Consider the following 20,500-nt stretch of genomic DNA (forward strand, 5'->3'; position numbering starts at 1 on the left):
GGGGGATGGGGGGGCTGGTTATACAGGGATCCCTCGCCTGGCACCAAGACGCGACCGCCTCAGTGGGGCTATACAGGGACCCCTCGGTCATTTGGAAAAAACAAACGGTGGTGGTGTTGCCCCCACAGTGGCTGGGAGCGGCGTGGGGGATACGGAGCCGTGGGATCAGTGCTGCAGCGGGTGATGTTATGATGAACTCAGATCTGTATCATGATCAGAGGTAGGCTGTGTGATGAAGCGGGACTGTTCTTAATGTTTTCTCTGAATATTGTGGGGGTGCCTCAGTTTCCCCTATGCAGTTCTTAAGTATCTAGGTAGTGGGATAAGGGTGTATGATCATTGCAGAGTCCTAGAGGGCAGGTGTGTGCAGGGGTTTGGACACCGAGAATGGCCGTCACCCTGTTTCCTGGCCACTGATGGCCTGGGCCCTTCCCCGCTGCAAGGTGAGAGCTAAAGGGTTGGAGAACAAAGGAATCAGGAGACCTCCTGGCCGGGGAAAGGGACAAAGCCCAGAAGAGGAGGGGCTGGAGAGAGTTTCAGTTTTGTGCTGGGTGGTGGAATGCAGGGAACCCCAGGGCTGGGGTCTAAGCTCCCTGCCCCCAGAAGGACTTGACTGAGGGGTCCTGGTTGTGCCCATCAGCTCTGTTTTAGACTATGTTCCTATTGTCCAATAAACCTTCTGTTTTACTGGCTGGCTGAGAGTCCCAGTGAATCCCAGGAAGAGGGGTGCAGGGCCCGGACTCCCCCACACTTTGTGACAGGCTGTACGGTTGGAGACGCAGGGGACCGATTGGGATTTAGAAGGGATAAGTGGACATGAGGTATCTAAGTAAAAGCAGGGCTGAAACCCACTGTCCACAGCAGTGAGATGTGATGTCCCAGCTTCGCCAGATGACGCCCTAGGCGTAAGAAATGCTTGACATAAGTAAATGACCAAAGAGCGACTCTTATGTCACAAGATCAGGAGAAAGACGTGCCGACGGGTGATGCTGCGAAAAAGCGACCGCGATGTACGTAGAGGCTCTAAATCTGAACCAAGTAGCAGAGGGGACTTTCCCTCCATTGGGCTTGTAACTGGCCACCAGCGACGAACCCACGGTGGTGTAAGAGAACATCACTAACTCGATGCTAAATAAAAATAAAGGCTCCAGCCAGAGTGGGGTGGAGCTTAGTTCTCCTCTTCAGCTAGCAGGAGGCAGATGCATCCGAATTGGTGGTAGCGGTGGCTTCCCAGTTGGGGGTTAGCTCTGGGCTAGGCACAGGCTGGCCAGGTGGGGCTGCACCCAGTGGCCCCTGCTGGCCTCTAAGCTCCAGGTCGGAGGCCCAGGGTAGCTTGGGGGGCGGGTACAGGGATCCCGGGGCAGGGGGAGCTCAGAGCTTGAAGACGGCAGGGCCAATGTTTAAGCCCAGCAGGGCGTTGGCAGCTTCCAGGCACTCACTCAGCCAGGGCCCTGAAACGAGAGAGGGGTCAAGGGGGAGACACCAGCCTGGGCAACAGGGAGGGTCTGGGCAAAGGGCAGAGACTTCACAGAATGGGGGACTGGCATGAGGGTCAGGGACCTAGAGGGGTGCATGGGGGCCCAGGGAGGGAGCCAGGACTGTGACAGCGAGCAGGAAGCTGGGAGACTGTCATGGGACTGGAGGGCTCTGGGGGGGGCCAGACTGGGGGGCCCAGAGGCAGAGGTTGGGGCTGGGCTTTTGGGGGCTGGGCTGTAGAACCTGGGGGGCAGGGCTCTCAGGGATGGGGGCCCTGTGAGGCAGGGTTAGGGCTGTGAGCCCTTGTGGCAGGGGATCTTGGGGGAGGGCTGGGCTGTGGGGTTCCCATGAGGCAGAGTCTTTCCAGTCGAGACCCTGGGCCCTGCTCCTGATCCCCCACTCCCCTCTCACCTGCTTGGCCCCGCACCCAACCCACAGCCTTGGCCTCCAGCAGCTCCCACTCGTCGCGTTGCCCCATGGCCCGGCCGTGCAGCCAGACCACGGCCAGCACCGTGGCCCAGATGCTGGGAGGCACGTCCTTGGGGGAGAGGGGGAAGAGACAGCCTGAGACAGCACCCAGCCTGGGGAAACGCTGCCCCCCTCCCCCCTCCCTGGGGACTCCCCTGCTCCCCCAGTGCTCCTCCCATCCTCCTGTCCTGGGGAGTCCCCTGCCCCCCCAGCGCTCCCCCCAGCTGCCCACCCTGGGGCCTCCCCTGCCCCGCCCAGAGCTCCCCCATCCCCCTGCCCTGGGGATCCCCATGCCCTCCCAGCGCCGCCCCATTCCCCCACCGTGGGGACCCCCTGCCTCCCAGCGCTGCCCCCCATGCCCTCACCCTGGGGACCCCCCAATCCAGTGCTCCCGCCCGCTCCCCAGAATCAGAGGGTTCCCAGCCCCCCTGCTGTAGCACCGAGGACCCCCTACCCAGATGCCCAGTGCCATGCCCGGGGGTAGGGAGACAGCCTCAGAGTGGGCCTGGCCTGGGGCCCCCCATGCCTCCCCCAGCCCTGGGGCCTCTTGATCCAATGCTCCGACCCCCTGTAAGTGGGGTCCCAGACCCCCACTCTGGGTCCGTCTCGCCGACTGGGCTCCAGGTTCAAGTCATTTGATCCAGTTGCCCTCAGACCCACCCCCTCAGTCTGGGTCACCCTGTCTCATCTAGGAGCAGAGAACAGGCTCAACTCATGGCACCTGCCCCCCATCTCTCCCCTGTCCCTCGCCTCCCACACTCACCTGACTGGGCATCCTCCCCCTGGCATCGGTCTCGCTCACCCCCAGCGCGGCGGCCAGCCGGGGGTCCAGGTCCCACGAGCCGTCAGCATTCTGCAGAGACACCAGCCTCAGCAGGGGAGACTCCTCTGGTGCCCGCTCTAGGGAGAGACGTGGGGAGATGGGGCTGGGACATGGTTACAGAAGAGTGACATGGCCTGTCCAGGTTGATTCTCCCCCACTCATGCCGCCCATCCGGTTTGCCCCCCCCAAAGAACTTTAGCTCATTGATACAAACTCACACCCCAACTTCCAGCTTCACAGAGTTTTGTGCCTGGGAGTTTCCTTATCTTTTTTCATTTTGTTGCAAGATAATTTGCATCACGACACTTAAAAAACCCAGCTGTGGACTCCCCCTCCCGCAGCGTCACACCGGTGTTTTGCCCAGGAAGTTCCCTGGGCTCGGATGTCGCTGTTAAACACTTGCCCAGCTCCGGGACCGTCAGGGCACGTCTTTCTCGGCCGCGAGGAAGCGTCATCCTGGCGTTTGCCGCCCTCCCAGCGTCCTGACTCCCAGCCCCTGCCCCCCTCACCTGGCTTGCCGCGGCACCGGGCGAGGCGTGTTCCCAGGACTTTCCGCAGTTGCCCTTTCACTGGGGGCTTTCCTGGCTCAGCTATGGGTGGGGGAGGAGGCGGACAGTTCTGGGCTCGGGGAGCAAGTGTGCGGGGGCCGCTCCTGACGGTGCATGCCATACATTTGTCCTCGAACAGCTCCATGGAGGGGTGGTCCTCTCTGGCCTCGAGGGGGGACGCAGACATCAGGGCGCTGAACTCATGGGAGGCGCATCTGGGCACGGGCCTGTGGGATCCACATGCCATCAGCGAGAGACACTGCGTGTACGGCATCCTGGCCGCAGCCTTGAAGGCTGGGGGGGCAGACAGATGGACAGACGGACACGGAGACAGACAGAGAGAAGCTCAGGGAGGGAAGAACCCGCCCGCCCCCCGGCACCCAGAGCCAATGCACCGCTGGGACCCCTCCTCCCTGCCCCCCAGCTGGGACCCCCTCCCCGCACCCAGCCCCATCCTCCTCTCCCCCCAGCTACCTCTGAGTCCCTCCCCCGCCGGACTGTGACCCCACAGATCCAGCCTATCCCCCACAGCTTCCCCCCAGGAAGGAACCTTCCTCCAGCCCCAGGGGATGCAGGGGTGGGTGCTGCACCCCATGGATGAGGGCAGGACTCTGTGGGGCAGGGAGGGGGCGGCACAGCCCCATGGGAGCTGGGGCAGGGAGAGGGGCAAAGGGACATTCGCCCAGAAACATGATGCCCCTCCATGCTTCCAGATCCCCCTCTTGCACTGGGATCCCCCTGTGCTGGAATTCCCTGTCCCCCCCGGTGCCAGGTTCCCCCACCCACCTGAGCCTCCCCCCCACCCCGCCCCGCACCCGGTGCTGGGATCCCCGACCCCTCCGGGGTTACCTGCCAGCGGGATGTCCCGTCTCACCAGCGGCCTCTGCACTGGCTGCCTCCACTCTGTGTCCACCCCCACGTAGGCCGTGAGGGAGCAGACGACCCCCGAGCTCAGGCTGGTCTCCAGCGCCCGGCGCCGGTCCTCCTCTGACCCGGCCCCCACGGCCTCCTCCAGCTCCAGCAGCAGTGACTTGGCTGCCAGCCGGTGAACGGGCAGCCTGTGCCGGGGACAGAGAGTCGCGGGGTGAGCCCTGGACGCCTGCGTTCCAGCCGCACGGTGGGGAGCAGGGGCTAGTGGGATGGTGTGTGTGTGGGGGTTGGGAGCCAGGACTCCTGGGTTCTATCTCTGGCTATAGGAGGGGAGTGGGACCTAGTGATCTGCATTGCCAGCAGATCGAGGGACGTGATCGTTCCCCTCTATTCGGCATTGGTGAGGCCTCATCTGGAGTACTGTGTCCAGTTTTGGGCCCCACACTACAAGGATGTGGAAAAATTGAAAAGCGTCCAGCAGAGGGTAACAAAAATGATTAGGGGTCTGGAACACATGACTTATGAGGAGAAGCTGAGGGAACTGGGATTGTTTAGTTTGCGGAAGAGAAGAATGAGGTGGGATTCGATAGCTGCTTTCAACTACCTGAAAGGGGGTTCCAAAGAGGATGGCTCTAGACTGTTCTCAGTGGTAGCTGATGACAGAACAAGGAGTAATGGTCTCAAGTTGCAGTGGGGGAGGTTTAGTTTGGATATTAGGAAAAACTTTTTCACTAGGAGGGTGGTGAAACACTGGAACGCGTTACCTAGGGAGGTGGTGGAATCTCCTTCCTTAGAAGTTTTTAAGGTCAGGCTTGACAAAGCCCTGGCTGGGATGATTTAATTGGGAATTGGTCCTGCTTCGAGCAGGGGGTTGGACTAGATGACCTCCTGAGGTCCCTTCCAACCCTGATATTCTATGATTCTAAGCAGCCTATAATTCTATGAAGGGGACTGGGAGCCAGGACTCCTACGTGCCTCTGTGGCCTGGGGCAGGTCCCATCCCATCTCTGTCCTGTTGGGGGTGGGAACATGGGGTGGCGGCGGGGGGCAGGAGCCAGCTGCCTAGTGGGGGATGGGGGCCGGGGGGAGTGTTGCTGTCACCTGTCTCCATCTTGTGGCTGCAGGGGGAACTGCAGCATCTCCTTGTAGGTCTGGTCCTGAATGTGGTACTGCAGGGTAACGCACCCCACGGCAGTGTCTGGGGGCTGCAGGCAAAGAAAGGGGGTCAAAGGGGCAGTGTGAGGGGGGAGAAGATGCCCAGGGACCCCCAGACTCCGGTTACAGAACAAAGGGGGTAAATACACCTGATGAACATCAGATGTTGGGCTGCCTAGTCAGCCAAATGACCACCATTAGGGGCCAGGGTTAACATCCCTGTTTGAGATCAATGGGGTGGGGTAGCATAGAGACCTCCAGCTCAGTGGCCATTGTCAGGGGTTAGAGTTATCGCCCAGGGGTTGGGGGGTGTTCCTGAATCAGTCACTGATCCCAAGCCATGGGGGCGCCCCGGGCAGGGGCCTTGCTCTCTCACCTGGGGCTGCCCACGGAGCTGGGCATAGATGAGGCACCTCTGCCCAGGGAAGATCACCTCAGGGCCCCGGCCTAGCAACTCCGCCTCCATCCTGGGGGGCAGATCCCAGCTCAGCGAGATCCCGGTCACGGCCGGCTGCAGGGCCCGCTTCAGAGACTGCAGTGCCTGAGGGAGAGACCCATACACCAGGGTGGGGCCAGGACGCCTGGGTCCTATCCCCGGTCTGGAAGGGGAGTTGGGGCTAGTGAGTTAGAGCACGGGGGCTCGGAGTCCGGACTCCTGGGTTCTCTCCCAGCTCTGGGAGTGGGTGGGGTCTGCTGTGTTAAAGCCGGGGGAGCCTGGACTTCTGGGTTCTCACCTTGGGCTGCATCCGGTCTTGCCCGGTGATGAACTCGGCGCTGCCCCCTGCTGCCCGGGCAATGCCTTTGACCAGAGCTGTGGAGGCCCCGGCCCCGATACCGAAGGAGAAGCATCTGCAGGGGGGCAGAGATAGGAGAGAGAGCGGCAGAGCTGGGGGGCCCAGCCAGTGCTGGGGTGGGGGCAGTGCAGTTGGAGAGGGGCCAGTAGGGCTGAAGGGAATGGGCTGGGGGATCTCCCCATACTAGCAGGGCAGGAAAGCAGAGTTGGGGAGATGATAGGGGCAGGGGTCCCCATGGAAGGAGGCTGGGGATCAGGGTTGGGGGTCAGGACTGGGGGGGCAGGGTTGGGAGGGCACTGGGGGGGCAGGTGCTCCCGTTACCTGTGTCCCCCCTGGTGACGCTGCACCTCGGCAATGATGTCCCGGGTGTTCGTCACCTCCCCGTCCGTGAACACAAAGAGCTGGCAGGGGAGAGACGCTGTCAGAGCCGGGGACCCCAAATTTCCCCGGAGACCCCTCTCCCCCTGGGAATGGGGGCAGCTCCCAGAGAATCCCCACTGACCCCCCCCTCCCAGAGACCCCCAGCCCCATAAGACCCCTTCAGCCCCCCTTCCTCTCCTCCCAGACATCTCCCCTGGGGGGCCTGACAGACAGGGACCCTGACCTTCTACCCTGTCTCTAACTGTGATCCCCAACCCCCCACCTGTCACCTTTTCATCAGCCCCTGGAGACACTAACCTGCCTGACTGCTGTGGGCACCTTTCTTGGATACTTCTGACCCCCACCACGTGCCCTCCCTGCTCCCTGGCTGCAGGACGCCCCCCAGAGCTGAGCACAGCACCCAGGGCTGCCCCCCCGCTCTACACAGAGGTACCCTGACCGGCTTTTGCCTGCCATGCCCTGCTCACACCCCAGGGACACCGGCCCCTGGTTGGCCCCAGTCCTACTCTGAGCCACCCCCAAAGCCCCCATCAGCTGCCCCCAAGCTCCCAGCCCCTCTCCAAGCACCCCCCATTGCTCCCTGTCAGCTGCCTCCAGAGCACCTTGCCCCTCTTGAGGGTCTCCCCACTGGGAAATTCAGGAACAGCCTCCTCAAGCGAGCTGAGGGGCAGAGAATCCTTCCCAGGGCTGGCTGGGGGGTCTTGCCCCCATCCTCAGAGCTCACTGACCCCCATGTGTGGGGTGGGGAAGAGATTTTCCCCAGTGTCAGATTGGCAGAGATTCTGGGGGGTTCACCTCCCTCGGAAGCCGGGGCACTTGCTGGTTTGAACTGGAATAACTAGGGGGGCTCTGGGACCTGACTTTTGTAACTCAGGGTTTGGGGGTGTTGGTCACTCAGCCCCAGGGGTTGTGGCTTTCTTCTGGGGGGTCAAGGGCTGTCTTGTGGGGGGCCAGGGGCCAGATGAGATGATCAGGATGGTTCTTTCTGGTATGAAAGTCTCTGAGTTTATCCTCCCCAGCCCCATTCCCTTCTGAGAGGCCCCCAGAATCCCCCTCGGCTCCCCCAGCCCCTCTCTGAGCCCCCGGGACACCTTGCTACTGCCCCCAGTACCTGGCGTGGGTGCCCATCCTGGCAGGGGCTGCGGTAAATGGCTTGTAGAGGCTCCAAGATCTTGGTGCCCCCCAGGTCGGCCTGGAGCTGCTGGACGCGCTGCAGGGACTCGGCCATGGTCTGTTGGGTGTATCCCACACTCTGCCTGTGGGGGGCGCTGAGCGGTCAGGGGCCGGGACAGCTGGAGCCAGAGACACCCCTACCCCAGCCTGCCCTGCTCCCAACCCAGGGACACCCCAACCCCAGCCAGGCCTGCCCCCCACCAGACCTGTCCTGACCAGCCCTGGCCCCAGCCCACAGACACCCCAACCCCAGCCTGCCCTGCCCGCAGCCCAGGGACACCCCAATCCCAGCCAGCCCTGTCTCCCACCAGACCTGTCCCTGCCAGCCCTGCCCCCAGCCCACAGACACCCTGACTCTGACCCTAGCCAGCCCTGTCCCCAGCCAGCCCTGCCCCCTAACCCAACCAGCCCCTTTCCTGCCCTGCCCTGCCCCTTTGACTCACGGGTAGAAGGACTCAAAACAAGATCCAAAGCCATAGATGTTGAAATAACAGCCCAGGGGCAAACTCTTCAACAGCAGGACCAGGGTCTCCTGGGGATGGAGAGAGATGGACAGAGTCACCACCCATGTCCAGCCAGCCTGAGCTGCCCCCTCCCTCCCCCAGCTCTGCCCCCTGGGCCCAGCCAGCCTGGGCTTCTCCCCCCCGGCTCTGCCCCCTGCTCTCCCCCTGTTCTGCCCCACGGGTCCAGCCAGCCTAGTCTGCTCCCCTGCACGGCTCTGCCTCATGGGCCCAGCCAGCCTAGGCTGCTCTTCTCCCAGCTCAGGCCCTCTCGGCCCAGCCAGCCTGGGCTGCTCCCCTGCGCTCTGCCCCATGGGACCCTTCTAGCATGGCCTCCTGCCAGGCTTACTCCTGATGGAATTCTGCACCAGTGCGCAAGCGCAGAACTCATGTGTCCTGCAGAATTTATTTCCTGCAGAAAATACATTTCTGCCTGAGAAGTTCTGCAGTTCCGCCTTTCACCCACCAAAGGCCACAGTGGTGCCAGAACAGCCAGCAGCATGAACGCAGTCGGCTGTTGTGGGCAAACAGCGTAACTGCAGCACTTCTGGGGCAGAATGTATTTTCTGTGGGGAAAAAAATTTCGGTGCGTGCCTGGTGCTTCAGAATTCCCGCAGGAGAAGAAGTTCATCACAGCAACCTGCTAGCAGAGCCAGGTTACGACAGACAGAGTGGGGCACATGGGGCTGCTGGGTGGGACAGACTGGGGCACAGGCTCAGGATCTAGTGGGGTGACACCATTGAGCCAGGAGCTGAATGGGAGTGCGGGTGCAAGGCTACATGGGAACGAGGGTAGAGGAGATGCAGGAACACATGGGGATGGGTGTGTGTGTGGGGGAACAGAGGCAGATGTGGCTGACTGAATGGGAGAGGCTTGGGATCAGCCAGGATCTACATGGGGGAGGTTCCCCAACTCCCTAAAAATCTGCCACTCCCCACAAAAAACCTGTTCCATACTTCCTCCCATCCACACCCAACAACCCTCCCGATTCACTCCAGGCTCCTTCCCTCTCCCTCAGATCCTCTGTTACCCCTGACTCCCCCAAGCCTTTGCACTGCTTCTGAGGGTGGCAGGAAATACGGTTCTGTATTGTAGTTTAAATGAATTACTCAAAGTTCTGTGTTAATATGCCCAGTAAGGAATATATTTGTCAAAAATTTTTTTTACCAAAATCTTTTTGTTGTCTGTATTGTTACAGACATACTTTCTGACAGATATTTTGAAATAAATTACCAAAATAATTGAAACTGGCATATTTATATGCTGTTATTTTGGCAAAAATGCAGATTGTTGCAGAATTTTAAAACACTGTGTGCAGAATTTTTAATTTTTTGGCACGGAATTCCCTGAGGAGTACTGGCCGTACCTTGGCGCTGTCGATGCGCTTTGGGGAGCGGTCTTGGCCATCCATGGGGCACCGCATGCTGCCGGAGCGGTCCAGCAGGAAGATGAACTCTCCGGCTGGGCTCTGGCCTGGCACCGCCTCGGGCAGGCTGGGCAGCAGGGTCACCATCACGGCCGGGTTGCCCATCAGGGAGCCTGCAGGGAGATGGGGCCAGCCCCAAATGGGGCAGACATGGGGTCGAGCCCTGTGAGACACTCCTCTGTCTCTCCCCCCACAGCTCTTTCCCCTAGATCCCCCCCACCCCCAATCTCCAGCTCCCAGTGCCTGCCCTTCCATCCCACGTTCTTCCTCATGCCCCCCAGATCTGCCGGGCACCCCACTGCCTGACTCCTCCAAAGCACCCCACCCTCCTACCCCCAGCCCTTCCAAGAGCCTCTGTTCTGGACCCCCACACCCCAGTGCCCACCCCCTGATCCTGTCCCCAATCCCCTTCACACACTCTATCCTGAGCTCCTTCAACGCCCACCCCTAATCTCCACCCCACAGTCCCTCCGCACCCAGGGGAAGCAGGGTGTGGGACCCCCACCCCCCACCTGGCTCTGCTTCAGGCAACCCGGCCTCCAGCACCGCGCTGGGTTTGTGCGGCTCCGCATAATACACCAGCAGCTCCACGTCCCGGTCCCATGGTGGGGCCTGGGCCAGTGACACCTGGGGGGGTGACAGACACACAGTCCCCTCCCTTCAGTTCCTGGGGGGGAGGGTCCCGCTGGCTCTCGCTCCTGGCTCAGTGCCCCTCCATGGAGCCAGTGGGGAGGGGGTGACCCGGGAACGTGGGCTGCACACCCCCCCCCGGGAACTTGGGCTGGGCCCCCTGGGTTAGGTGGGAGGGAGAGAGGGAAAAACACCTGGGGAAAACACTACAAAACTCTGAATTTTGGGGGGTGCTAAATCTTTCCAATTTGAGGGTGACATTTCCCCCCCCCCATTTTATTCCACTGAAAATGAAGGAGAGGAAAACTCCCAGAAAGTGAAGGGGACCAGGGCACATCGAATGCCCAGGATTTCACCCCATGGGCTGGTCTCAGCCCCTCAAGATTTTCCCCAGAGAACTCGGGGAATTCCCCGGATCCGTTTGTGTAGCTCATCCCTCCCCCACATCTTCTGGGACCCACCCCCTGCCCCACCCCAGAGCTCCCACAGCTGTATATGTCCCCACAGGACCCATGCCCAGATGGTCCCCTGGGACCTGCCCCACCCAGCCTCACCCCAAATCCCCCCCAGCCCTGTCCCCTGCCATCCATCCCTCAGCTGAGAGCCCCCCATCACCCCCTCACTCAGAGCTGCCCCCCACTGACCCTCCCAGCAGGGCTGGTCAGGACCCATGCATCTGGGCAAGCCCTTACCTGGGCGCTGGTCCGGTTCCCAGCCGTGTAGCTCAGGGGGGTGAGGGAGCAGTTGGAGAGCACACGGTCGATGCCGTGGGGCGACTGCAGTGTGGCGCTCAGACTCAGGGTGTAGGGCAGTTCCCCCTGGGGCACCCGCGGGACCGCCTGGGTGACATCCGCCCTGTCCCACCCTGCAGAGAGACACGGGGTGAGAGCCGGGGGCTGGGAGAGTGGGGGAGGATGGGGGTCATGGGATATTCGTGGGCATGGGGAGATGTGGGATATTGGGGGAGGGCCCAGGGGAGTCACATACTCTGGGATAAGGATTGCGGGGCACTTACCGTGGGGGACATAGCAGTGACCTATGGAGTGTTAAGGGGTTATGAGGATCCATGTGGGTCTTTCCCTGGAGGGTATGTAGCAGGGGCTATGGCGTCTCATTGGATTACAGGCTGTGGGGTCACTCACCATGGGGTGCATAGTGGGGGTTCAGGGGGTCATGGGTGTCACCATGTAGGGTAAAGCAGGGATGGGGAGGCTATGGGTCTCACCGTGGGGCATGTAGCTGGGGGTGTGGGGGACTATGGGAGGCAAGGAGTTATGCAGGGCTATGTGTTTCACTGTGGGGTGCATAGCAGGGTTATGGGGGGCTAGATGTACAGGGCGCTACATTAGCCAGCGGGGGAAGCTGTAAACAAGAGATTTACAACTCACCCGAAGGACAGTTGGCAGCTCACGTATGCCCTGGAGCTGCCTAGCCATGTAGCCCGGCCAGGACTTTTCCAGTAAGAAGCGCCAGGATATAAAAAGGGGGGAAACCGGCCCCCAGGCACCTCTCCTCCCACTTCGTTCCTGACGGCAATGCGAACACTCAGCAGACTTTGAACTGGGGAGCTCGGTGCCAGGCTGGGAAGGGAGTCCAGCCTGTGCACTCAGAACTGGCAGCTGCCTGCAGCATCCTGTAGGGCAGGGGTTCTCAAACTGGGGGTCGGGACCCCTCAGGGGGTCGTGAGGTGATTACATAGAGGCTTGAGAGCTGTCAGCCTCCACCCCAAACCCCGCTTTACATCCAGCATTTATAATGGTGTTAAATATATAAAAAGGTGTTTTTAATTTATAAGGGGGGGCCGCACTCAGAGGCTTGCTATTTGAAAGGGGTCACCAGTACAAACGTTTGAGAACCACTGCTGTAGGGTGAGAAAAACTGCCTGCTTCAAACCTTTCTTAACATGGTAAGGGTTCAGGACGGAGAATGCACATTTAACTTTTATTTCTCATGTAACCAGTTCCGACCTTCGTGCCCCATAACTTGGGATCACTTACAACCCTTCCTTCTCTAGCTATTAAACTCGCGTTAGTGTTTGATCTAAACCAGGGCGTTGGACTGGAGTGTCTGGGGAATGTCACTGAGCCCAGCAGGGCTGGTGAAGGATCGTTACCCCGGGACGGCCTGACAAACTAATCGATGAACTTGTGCTGCGCAGTGACCGGACTGGACAGCACAAGACGCACGTCTCTGGGGTGCGAGGCTGGGGCTGGAGAATTTGCAGATGTTGCCCTGGGTGTGGTTCCGGCGTGGCAGGGAGAGCTTCATGCGACTCAGCTGGGTGTGTGTTTGCACACTGGTGGCTGTGTGTGAGCAGAGCCTGGAGGGGCCGGGCGTTCACACAGCAAAGCCGTGTAAAAGACTCCCTGGGCTGGAGGATTAAGGGGGAACAGCGATTCAGCAATCCAGGAATGCCACAGTGGCACAGTGCGAGCAGGGTTATATGCACAGCTTGTTGCTGAGTGAAGTCTGCACTTGGAGCACACATGAGATGATTTTAAGTGGGCTCAAGTGTGAACAGGTCCAAGTTTTTTTATTTTCTCTTCGCTTACTTCGGGAAAGGGAAATAGACACAGAAAGGTAGACAAATGAGCCAGCGTGATCCAGTTGCAAAGTTAGCGCTGTGCAAACTGCGGGTAGCAGGAAAGGAGAAAGAATACCAGTGAACCTTGAAGCTGAAGGTTGAGGCTCACCAGCCCGTGTCGAAGGAGAAAGAAATAACTGCGGCCCCGGACATAGCAGCACATCAGAGAGCTTGGAGCTGCCAGGCAAAGAGGGAAAACCCCAGCTGGAAACATTAGACCAACAGAAGGAAATCCCAGTGTCACCAGCAGCTTCCTTTAACTCCAAATGTTTCGGACTGGGACCAGCTGTGGGCCTGTATACATAGAAACAGACTGTATGGAGGAAATTTCACCACTGCTGAAAAGCTGGGTGATGCCCATGGGATTCCAGAGGGCAAGGGAATCCTCACACTGCATGCAGAACTGCCTGGTAAAGCCTGGGCTGTACCCAATGCAATGCCATTTCTGGATGCTTTGGCATAGTCTACGTTTATGGACACTGTTTTGAAAGAGTTTCAATTTACTCCTGAGATGTGTAGGACAAAATGTAGAGGTCTTCAAAGGAATGCTGGTGTGAGTAATTGGGAGTACGTTTACAGGGTGAAGGTGGGGCAGATTTTGGACAACTGCTAGATCTCATTGGCCAAGGATGTTTTCGGAGTCTCTGGGCTAACGATGCGAAGCAGCATCTGTGACAGGCGTCTGTGACAGAAATGGTCACTTTGGATGACATCTTTGAGCATGCTCAGATGTCTACCAAGTCACAGAAAAAGAGGTTTAAAGCTGGGGCGAAGGGGGGATCCCATTTTATCTCTGGGAAAAAGGAGGGGGACTGGGAGGCTGGGCACCCACCTCCCCCAAATACATTCTTCTAATCTCCTCCCCAAACCTCCTGTAAAAACAGAGGAGCACCTGCCATGGTAATTCCACTGCACCCGGAGAACCCATTGCTCTGCGCGGAGGGACAGACAGCCCCCCGGGCTGCCCGTGTTAGTACCGCTGTGCTCAGCACAGAAACCTCTGAGGAGCCTGAAGCGTACCACATTGGTTTTGTGGGATTTGGCTCTGCAGAGCCAGACAGGACATACTGAGACTTGGAATTAGTAACAGGGAACACCTGGGATAGGAAGATACAGGTGCACAGATGACTGTGGCTAAACAGATTGTCATGCAAGAAGGTGACATGTGGCCAGGTCAAATGGAAGAGATTTTACCAGTTGGAGGAGTCAGGACTCCTGGGCCTTTAGCCAAGGTGCACACAGAATCTGGTGGCTCCGAAAGTGAATTGAAGGTGGGAACAGTGGACGATATCCCTGTCGACCTGCTTGTGGGGAATGATGTTTTCTGCACAGCTGAGGTTGTTAGTGTGGCAAGCTGCCGCCACAGGAAGGAATACTGCGCTGGAACCCCAGAGGGAAATGGGAAAGCCCCAGAGACTGCTAACGGAAACAGAGGAAGGCTCTCTGCTCTGCAGCAGAGGGGAGCAGCATGCTTCCAGACATGGGAGGGGTTGAGACCAGCTTCTGTACCACAGCAGAAGGCAACATGTCCTCTGATCCCAGGGAGCAGGAGGGAATGCCTATAACAGAGGACACTGTTCCAGGTGGCGACTGGCAGAGTTTTGTAGCTGAGCAAACCATAAATCTAGCTCTAGAGGGCACCAGGGAAGGGATCTTAGAGGGGGTCCCAGGAAAGGAAAATGGAGAGAGGATTTTTGTAGAAAATGGACAGCCCCTGTAAGCAGCTGGCTGCTCCTGGCCAGCCTCGTGGGGAAGTAGCGTTGTTAGCACATGACTGTCCTCACACTGGTTGCTTGTGGGGGAAATGCAGACTCAGCCCCTGTCCACTCCAGCAACAGAGTCAGAGGGTGGCCCGTGCAGCTGAGGAAAGCGGTCTCACAGCCAGCTCCTTGGGGATGTGGGGTGTGGTGGTGACAGACAGGCTCCCACTCCAGACCCTAGAGTAGATGGCCGGTTGTATTCTCCAGGCGACCAGTCTGGAAGTACTTCTGGAAAGTGATGGTCTCTCTTTAAGACAGGATGTAAACTCGGCTTGGGGAAAAGGGGTCAGTGAAGACGCAACAACCTGGCTGACAGGGTGGGGGTGGTTTCCCTCCCGAGGGACAGCACCAAGGAAGCAGCTGAGAGAATAGTACTAGTTACAGAAAAGGGGGCTGGGGAAGGATGGCTCTGAAGGCGAGGGGAACACGGTAACCCCAAGGGGGAGGGTGGCCTTCTTACAGATGCATCGCCATGGGTTTGGGACACAGCTCCAGTGGGGGCCTGCCCATGTGGGGGAGCCCCCTGCATCGCTGCCTCACCAGCCCCTGAGACACCCCAGGCCCACAGACAGGGCTGGATTAAGAACGGATACCGAAGGGAACCCTAAGGTGAAGAAAGAGCCAGTAACTCATTGAAGGCAAAGGTTTGGTTAAAGAGTTAAATGACACAATGAGTATGACGCAAACCCACCTCAGGGACAGACTACATAAACAAAAGGCGTGATGTGACAGCGATATGTGCAAACGCCCTTTTACAAGGAGAAACTTGGTGTTAATGTTTAACCCCGTTAAAAGCTCCAATAGGCACAGTGCTTGGAAATGATGGACGTGGCAAACAAGAACACAGCTTATTTCAAGAAGCCTCACGGTAATGCTGTTTCACAGATAATGCATGCAAGCAGACTTAAAACCCATCACGGCGGAGAAGCCATGGCAAACATGATCTGCTGTGTAGAAAGGGAAACTGAGGCACACCACCTCATTGATTGGATGGCCAAATGCCAAGGTAATACTTTCCAGAATGTAAGTAATATCCACCTGGAGATAACACCAGTTGAAGCGACAGAAGTGATATCAGTGATGCAAGAACAGAAAATGGTGTTTTCCAGCCAGCCAGGAAAGACATACGCTACCTCATGAGATTGCTAGACTGGTCCCTAAAGCGTTAAAGGAGATAACCACATATGCTTGTGCAAAGTTGTGGAACATCAGAAACACACTTGGGAATTATGCTGTCTAAACTCAAACGGGCCTTAACGCACCCTGCCTTGGGGTGACTGACACGCCGACGGTTTTTGAAGTGGGAAGCCATGACCGTCTGCACTAGCACGGTCACCACTTGTACAAGAGGACGACAAATCTGGAACAAGTCTGCTGAATAGTACGGTCCTGTTAAAAGGTGTGCACACGGCCTTATGAGATTCTGGTCTATGTTTGTAACTGCACCACACTGTAAAACTGAGAAATGTCCACAGACAAGCACCTCAGAGGCTGGGTGACCAACACCCAGCCAGGTGCTATGCAACCATCCCCGGCTATTTGCCAGTGGGGAGCTGTAAACGAGAGATTTACGACCCACCTGAAGGACAATTGCTCGCTCACCTATGCCCTGGAGCTGCCTAGCCATGTAGCCCAGCCAGGACTTTTCCAGTAAGAAGTGTCAAGATATAAAAAGGGGGAAAACTGGGCCTTGGGCACCTCTCCTCCGCCTTTCTTCTTTCCTGAAAGCTTGACAGACCGACCTGGGGAGCTCGGTGCCAGGCTGGGAAGGGAGTCCAGCCTGTGCACTCAGAACTGGCAGCTGCTTCAAACCTTCCCTTAGCCTGGTAAGGGTTCAGGACGGAGAATGCACATTTAACTTTTATTTCTTATGTAACCAGTTCCGACCTTCATGCCTCATAACTTGGGATCACTTACAACCCTTCCTTCTCTAGCTATTAAACTCGCGTTAGTGTTTGATCTAAACCAGGGCGTTGGACTGGAGTGTCTGGGGAATGTCACTGAGCCCAGCAGGGCTGGTGAAGGATCGTTACCCCGGGACGGCCTGACAAACTAATCGATGAACTCGTGCTGCGCAGTGACCGGACTGGACAGCACAAGACGCACGTCTCTGGGGTGCGAGGCTGGGGCTGGAGAATTTGCAGGTGTTGCCCTGGGTGTGGTTCTGGGATGGCAGGGAGAGCTTCATGCAACTCAGCTGGGTGTGTGTTTGCACACTGGTGGCTGTGTGTGAGCAGAGCCTGGAGGGGCCGGGCGTTCACACAGCAAAGCCGTGTAAAAGACTCCCTGGGCTGGAGGATTAAGGGGGAACGGCGATTCAGCAATCCAGATTGTACCCTGGGGGTGCAGCAGGATCTGTGAAGTGGCCATGGGTCTAATTGTGGGGTGCATGGGGGGCGCAGGGGAATCTGTGTGACTCACTGTGGGGCGTGTAGCGGGGACGCAGCACGGCCGGCAGCACGTAGCGGGTGGCCCCATCGGGCTCCAGCGACAGCTCGCAGATGTAGCGCAGGGTCAGCGCCGCCTCCTCCCCGGGGGGCAGGTTCCCCAGGGAGCAGCTGAACACGTCGCCCCCGGCCCCCTCCTGCTGCAGCAGGAATGAGCTCTGCCCCCCGGCCAGCGCATCCCCGTACAGCTCCTGAGCCTGTCAGACAGACAGGGTCATCCCGAGATCCTGCTGCCCCCAACAGCCCCCTGCCCCCCAGCCAGCACGTCCCCATACTGCTCCCATGCCTGCCGGAGAGACAGGGTCACCCTGAGATCCCCCGAGACCCTCGACATCCCACCCCTGCCCCCACGGCCAGCACGGCCCCGTACAGCTCCCATGCCTGCCGGGAGAGACGGGGTCACCCCGAGCTCCCCCCAGCCTTGCCCCCCTGGTACCATCTCTCCCCCACAGGGTCCCTTGCCCCCTGGTACCTGTTTCTTCTCTTGGAGCTTGGCCTGGATGCAGGTGCCCCCCAGGCGGGCCTGGAAGGCATAGACGGCCGCCTCAGTGTCCACGGGGAATATGAACACGGCCTCCACGGGCCCTGGCTCCTCGTTCCTGTAGAGTAGCTCACAGCCCACGTCAGCCACGAAGCCTCGGATCAGCACCGTCACCGAGCTGCTGCGCAGGGGCACTGGGAGGGAGGGGGATGTCAGCCAGGGGATCCCCACCATGGGCACCAGGGGAGGGGGATGTCAGCCACAGGCCCTGTGATTCCCCACGCTCACACGGGGTGGGGCCACCTCAGCCACGGACCCCCCACAAACCTCCATGGGGCCACCCTCCCCCTTCCGGCACCATCCCCACAGCCCTGACTCACCCGGCTTGTTGAAGCGGGTCAGGAGGCCGCAGCTCGTCATCTCGGCTCCGGGATCGGGGATCTGTGCGGGGAAAGGGTGGGTGAGATACGGGGTTCCCGTGGAAACTGACAGGCAGAGGGGGCCCCCCGCCAGCGACAGTTCCGAGACCCCAGCCCCTGCTTAGCCATGTCCTGTGGCAGGGAGTCCCACAGGCTCTCAGTAGCCTAGCTCAGAGATCAGAGTGACGGCTTCTCTCAGGACCCCCTTCCCTGCACACGGTGCCAGGCAAGGCAGGGAGGGACAGGTCGGGATCGGGGTACAGCTGGGAGCCGGGGGATGGACGGCAAAATGTGGGAGAGTGTGGTGGTGCATACACCCCATCATCAGGGCTCTCAGCTGGGCCAGACAAACACAATCAGGGTCTCTGGCAGCAATGACCACATGCCAGCACGGGGCACGAGAACCTGGGCCCACCCTGCTCCCACTGGGTCCCCGCCCCATGGAGCTGGCAATCTCCCGGGTCAGGATTCAGGTCTCGGCTCCCAGTCTAGTCCCTGGATCACTTCCTACCCCTGCGTCCTCCCCAGTCAGCGGCTTGGCGTCTGCGGAGCTGGGCGGTGCCCTGGAGCCTAGTTGGGGAGACACACGGCTGGAGGTCACCTCTCCAGGACCGAAGAGTGCACACCCTGTCCTCCACCACCCGCTCCCTTTTATCCACACCTGCCACCTCTAGCATGCCGAGGCAGGGGCAGGGCCTCTGTGGTTAACCCCCGCTTGCCCAGTGCGGGTGGACACACCCCCTCCCAAGGGAGTGTATGGTGCTGGATGGACGGACAGACGGAAGGAAGAAGGGTGTGTGGGAAGAACAGTGCATGTGGGGAGTGAGCATGGACGGACAGAAGGAAAGGTGTGTGGGGTTGGACGGGGGGGCTAAGGATGGACAGAAAGGGGTGTCGGACAGGCGTGGGGGTGAGGACAGATGGATGGAAGGAAGGGGAGTCAGAGCAGGGGGTGAGGATGGACAGACGGACTGGCGGGGGGGGGGGGGGGGGGGTTGGACAGGCATGGTGTGGGGGGATGGGCTGGTGGGATCTGGAGGCAGCTCTGACCCAACAATGTGCTGAATTTCCTGCTCTGGTTCCGATCCAAACTCCCACCCCTCCCCCATTCTGGGCCCCGCTCCCAGTGCCACGCTGGGGGGTTAGTCGGGGGAAGGGGTCAGGGAGCCAGGACTCCTGGCTTCTATCCCCAGCCCCTGGGGAAGCCCTGAAGCAGTGCCAGGCTGTTGGGAACCTGGGTGGGCCACTGGGGGGTTCACCCAACTGGGGTGTCACCCTGCAGAGAACAGAGGAGGTTTGCAGAGCAGCCATTCCAAGCAGTGGGGGTGTGTGTGTGCTGCTATTTATTTTCACTGGGGGCACAGCTGGGGGCTCCTGTTCCCGGTCCCGGAGCCAGCCAGCCTGGGCCTGGCGGGGGTGAAAGGCCGGCAGTGGGCTGGGTTTTCCAGCAGCAGGAACCTGGCTCTGAATGCACGGGGAGTCTCTGTGGAGGAGCGGGGATCTGAGGGTGCGGGACGGGGGGGGGCATGAGGAACTCCAGAGCTGCATAACCAAGAGAGGCTTCAGACCCCGCTCTCGGGGCCACGTTTCATCTCGCTGCCGCTCAGCCAGGTGAAGAATTCCCAGCTCCGAGGCTGGACGGGAATGTTGGGATCACCCGGGTAACCCGCACACCTGGCAAGGCCTGGAATGAACTTCTGGGGAAACTGAGGCACAAACCCCCATCCTGCTTCAAACGCTGGCTGCCATGGAGGATCAACCCTGCCCTTGGGTGAGCTGTGCCAATGGCTAGTTACCCGCGCCCAGAAACATGCACCTTCCTTTCAGTGCGACCTCATCTGCCTGCTACCCTCAGTCCCGGGCCGGAGCCAGAGCAGGGCCTGCGATGCTGCTGCTCCCCCCTGGGGCAGGTATTCACAGCCGGGGTCCAGGCTCCTCGTCTCCTGCTCTGGGGTAAGCACCATAGGCTGGGAAATGGCGGAGGCCCTGGGAAAGGCTCTGGCGGGGAAGGGAAGCTGCTTGTTTGTTGCTGGGATTTAACTCTGACACCTAGTTCCCTGGCTGGAGAAAGGGAGTTGGCGTGAAAGCTACAGCAATTCACTGGCTGCGGCTCTTGCTGCTGCAGCTGCTTCTGGCAGAGCGCCCGAGGCTGAGTCACTTGCCAGCGGGTGAGGTCTGAGCAGGGAACAGGCCCCCAGTGGCCCCCAAGAGCCAGTGGGGAGCAGGACAGACCCGGCCAGGTGCCATGGGTATAAGCACTGGGAGATCCATGCAGGGAGAAGTACAAAAAGGAACAGAAAGGGGTGGGGGAACCAGGGGTTGGACAGGGCAGAGCCACAAAGGTTTAGGGGTCACTTCCCTCCAACCCCCCCAACCCTGCCCTGGCATGCAGGGCCCCCACATCCAGGGAGGGGAGACTCTGCAGGGGCAAAGCCCTGAGTCAGGGGGATAGGTCCAGACCTGGGGGTGAGCGGGGGACCCCTGGACACGGGGGACGGGGGCAGGACCCAGAGAGGACTGAGGGACCCTAGACCCAGGGGCAGAACTAGGGGGGCCATGATGGA

General features: G+C 59.6%; 1 protein-coding gene across 11 annotated transcripts; it reads right to left on the reverse strand.

Moving 5' to 3' along the window:
* Positions 1-628: 628 nt before the first annotated feature.
* Positions 629-18,884, reverse strand: LOC102933306 (von Willebrand factor A domain-containing protein 5A-like). Of its 11 annotated transcripts, none has more exons than XM_043526749.1 (19): positions 18,598-18,869; positions 18,448-18,506; positions 17,898-17,958; positions 17,509-17,711; positions 17,011-17,233; positions 10,938-11,110; positions 10,128-10,242; positions 9,556-9,728; positions 8,132-8,220; positions 7,627-7,771; positions 6,456-6,535; positions 6,072-6,189; positions 5,717-5,878; positions 5,287-5,390; positions 4,165-4,373; positions 3,277-3,609; positions 2,708-2,844; positions 1,888-2,014; positions 704-1,451 (listed from the first exon to the last, which is right to left on the reverse strand). In XM_043526749.1, exons 1-19 carry the CDS (start codon positions 18,611-18,613, stop codon positions 1,372-1,374), a joined length of 2,607 nt encoding a protein of 868 aa, XP_043382684.1. In that variant the 5' UTR covers positions 18,614-18,869; the 3' UTR covers positions 704-1,371. The 11 variants fall into 11 exon arrangements, 8 of the variants coding, with proteins under 8 accessions (XP_043382687.1, XP_043382689.1, XP_043382684.1 ...); XM_043526748.1 differs by having other exon boundaries at positions 5,717-5,881; positions 6,075-6,189; positions 18,598-18,868; XM_043526751.1 differs by lacking the exons at positions 704-1,451; positions 1,888-2,014 and having other exon boundaries at positions 2,715-2,844; positions 3,439-3,609; positions 5,717-5,881; positions 6,075-6,189; positions 18,598-18,872.
* Between the last annotated feature and the right edge of the window lie 1,616 nt (positions 18,885-20,500).

The sequence above is a fragment of the Chelonia mydas genome, chromosome 13, assembly GCF_015237465.2.
Source record: "Chelonia mydas isolate rCheMyd1 chromosome 13, rCheMyd1.pri.v2, whole genome shotgun sequence".
Taxonomy (NCBI): domain Eukaryota; kingdom Metazoa; phylum Chordata; order Testudines; family Cheloniidae; genus Chelonia; species Chelonia mydas.

Coding starts and splice junctions, on each gene's coding strand:
- LOC102933306 (XM_043526749.1), bottom strand. Junction 11,111..17,010: donor TCCCCGCTACACGCCCCACA/GTGAGTCACACA, acceptor GTCTCTCTGCAG/GGTGGGACAGGGCGGATGTC. Junction 9,729..10,127: donor GTTGCCTGAAGCAGAGCCAG/GTGGGGGGTGGG, acceptor ATCTCCCTGCAG/GCTCCCTGATGGGCAACCCG.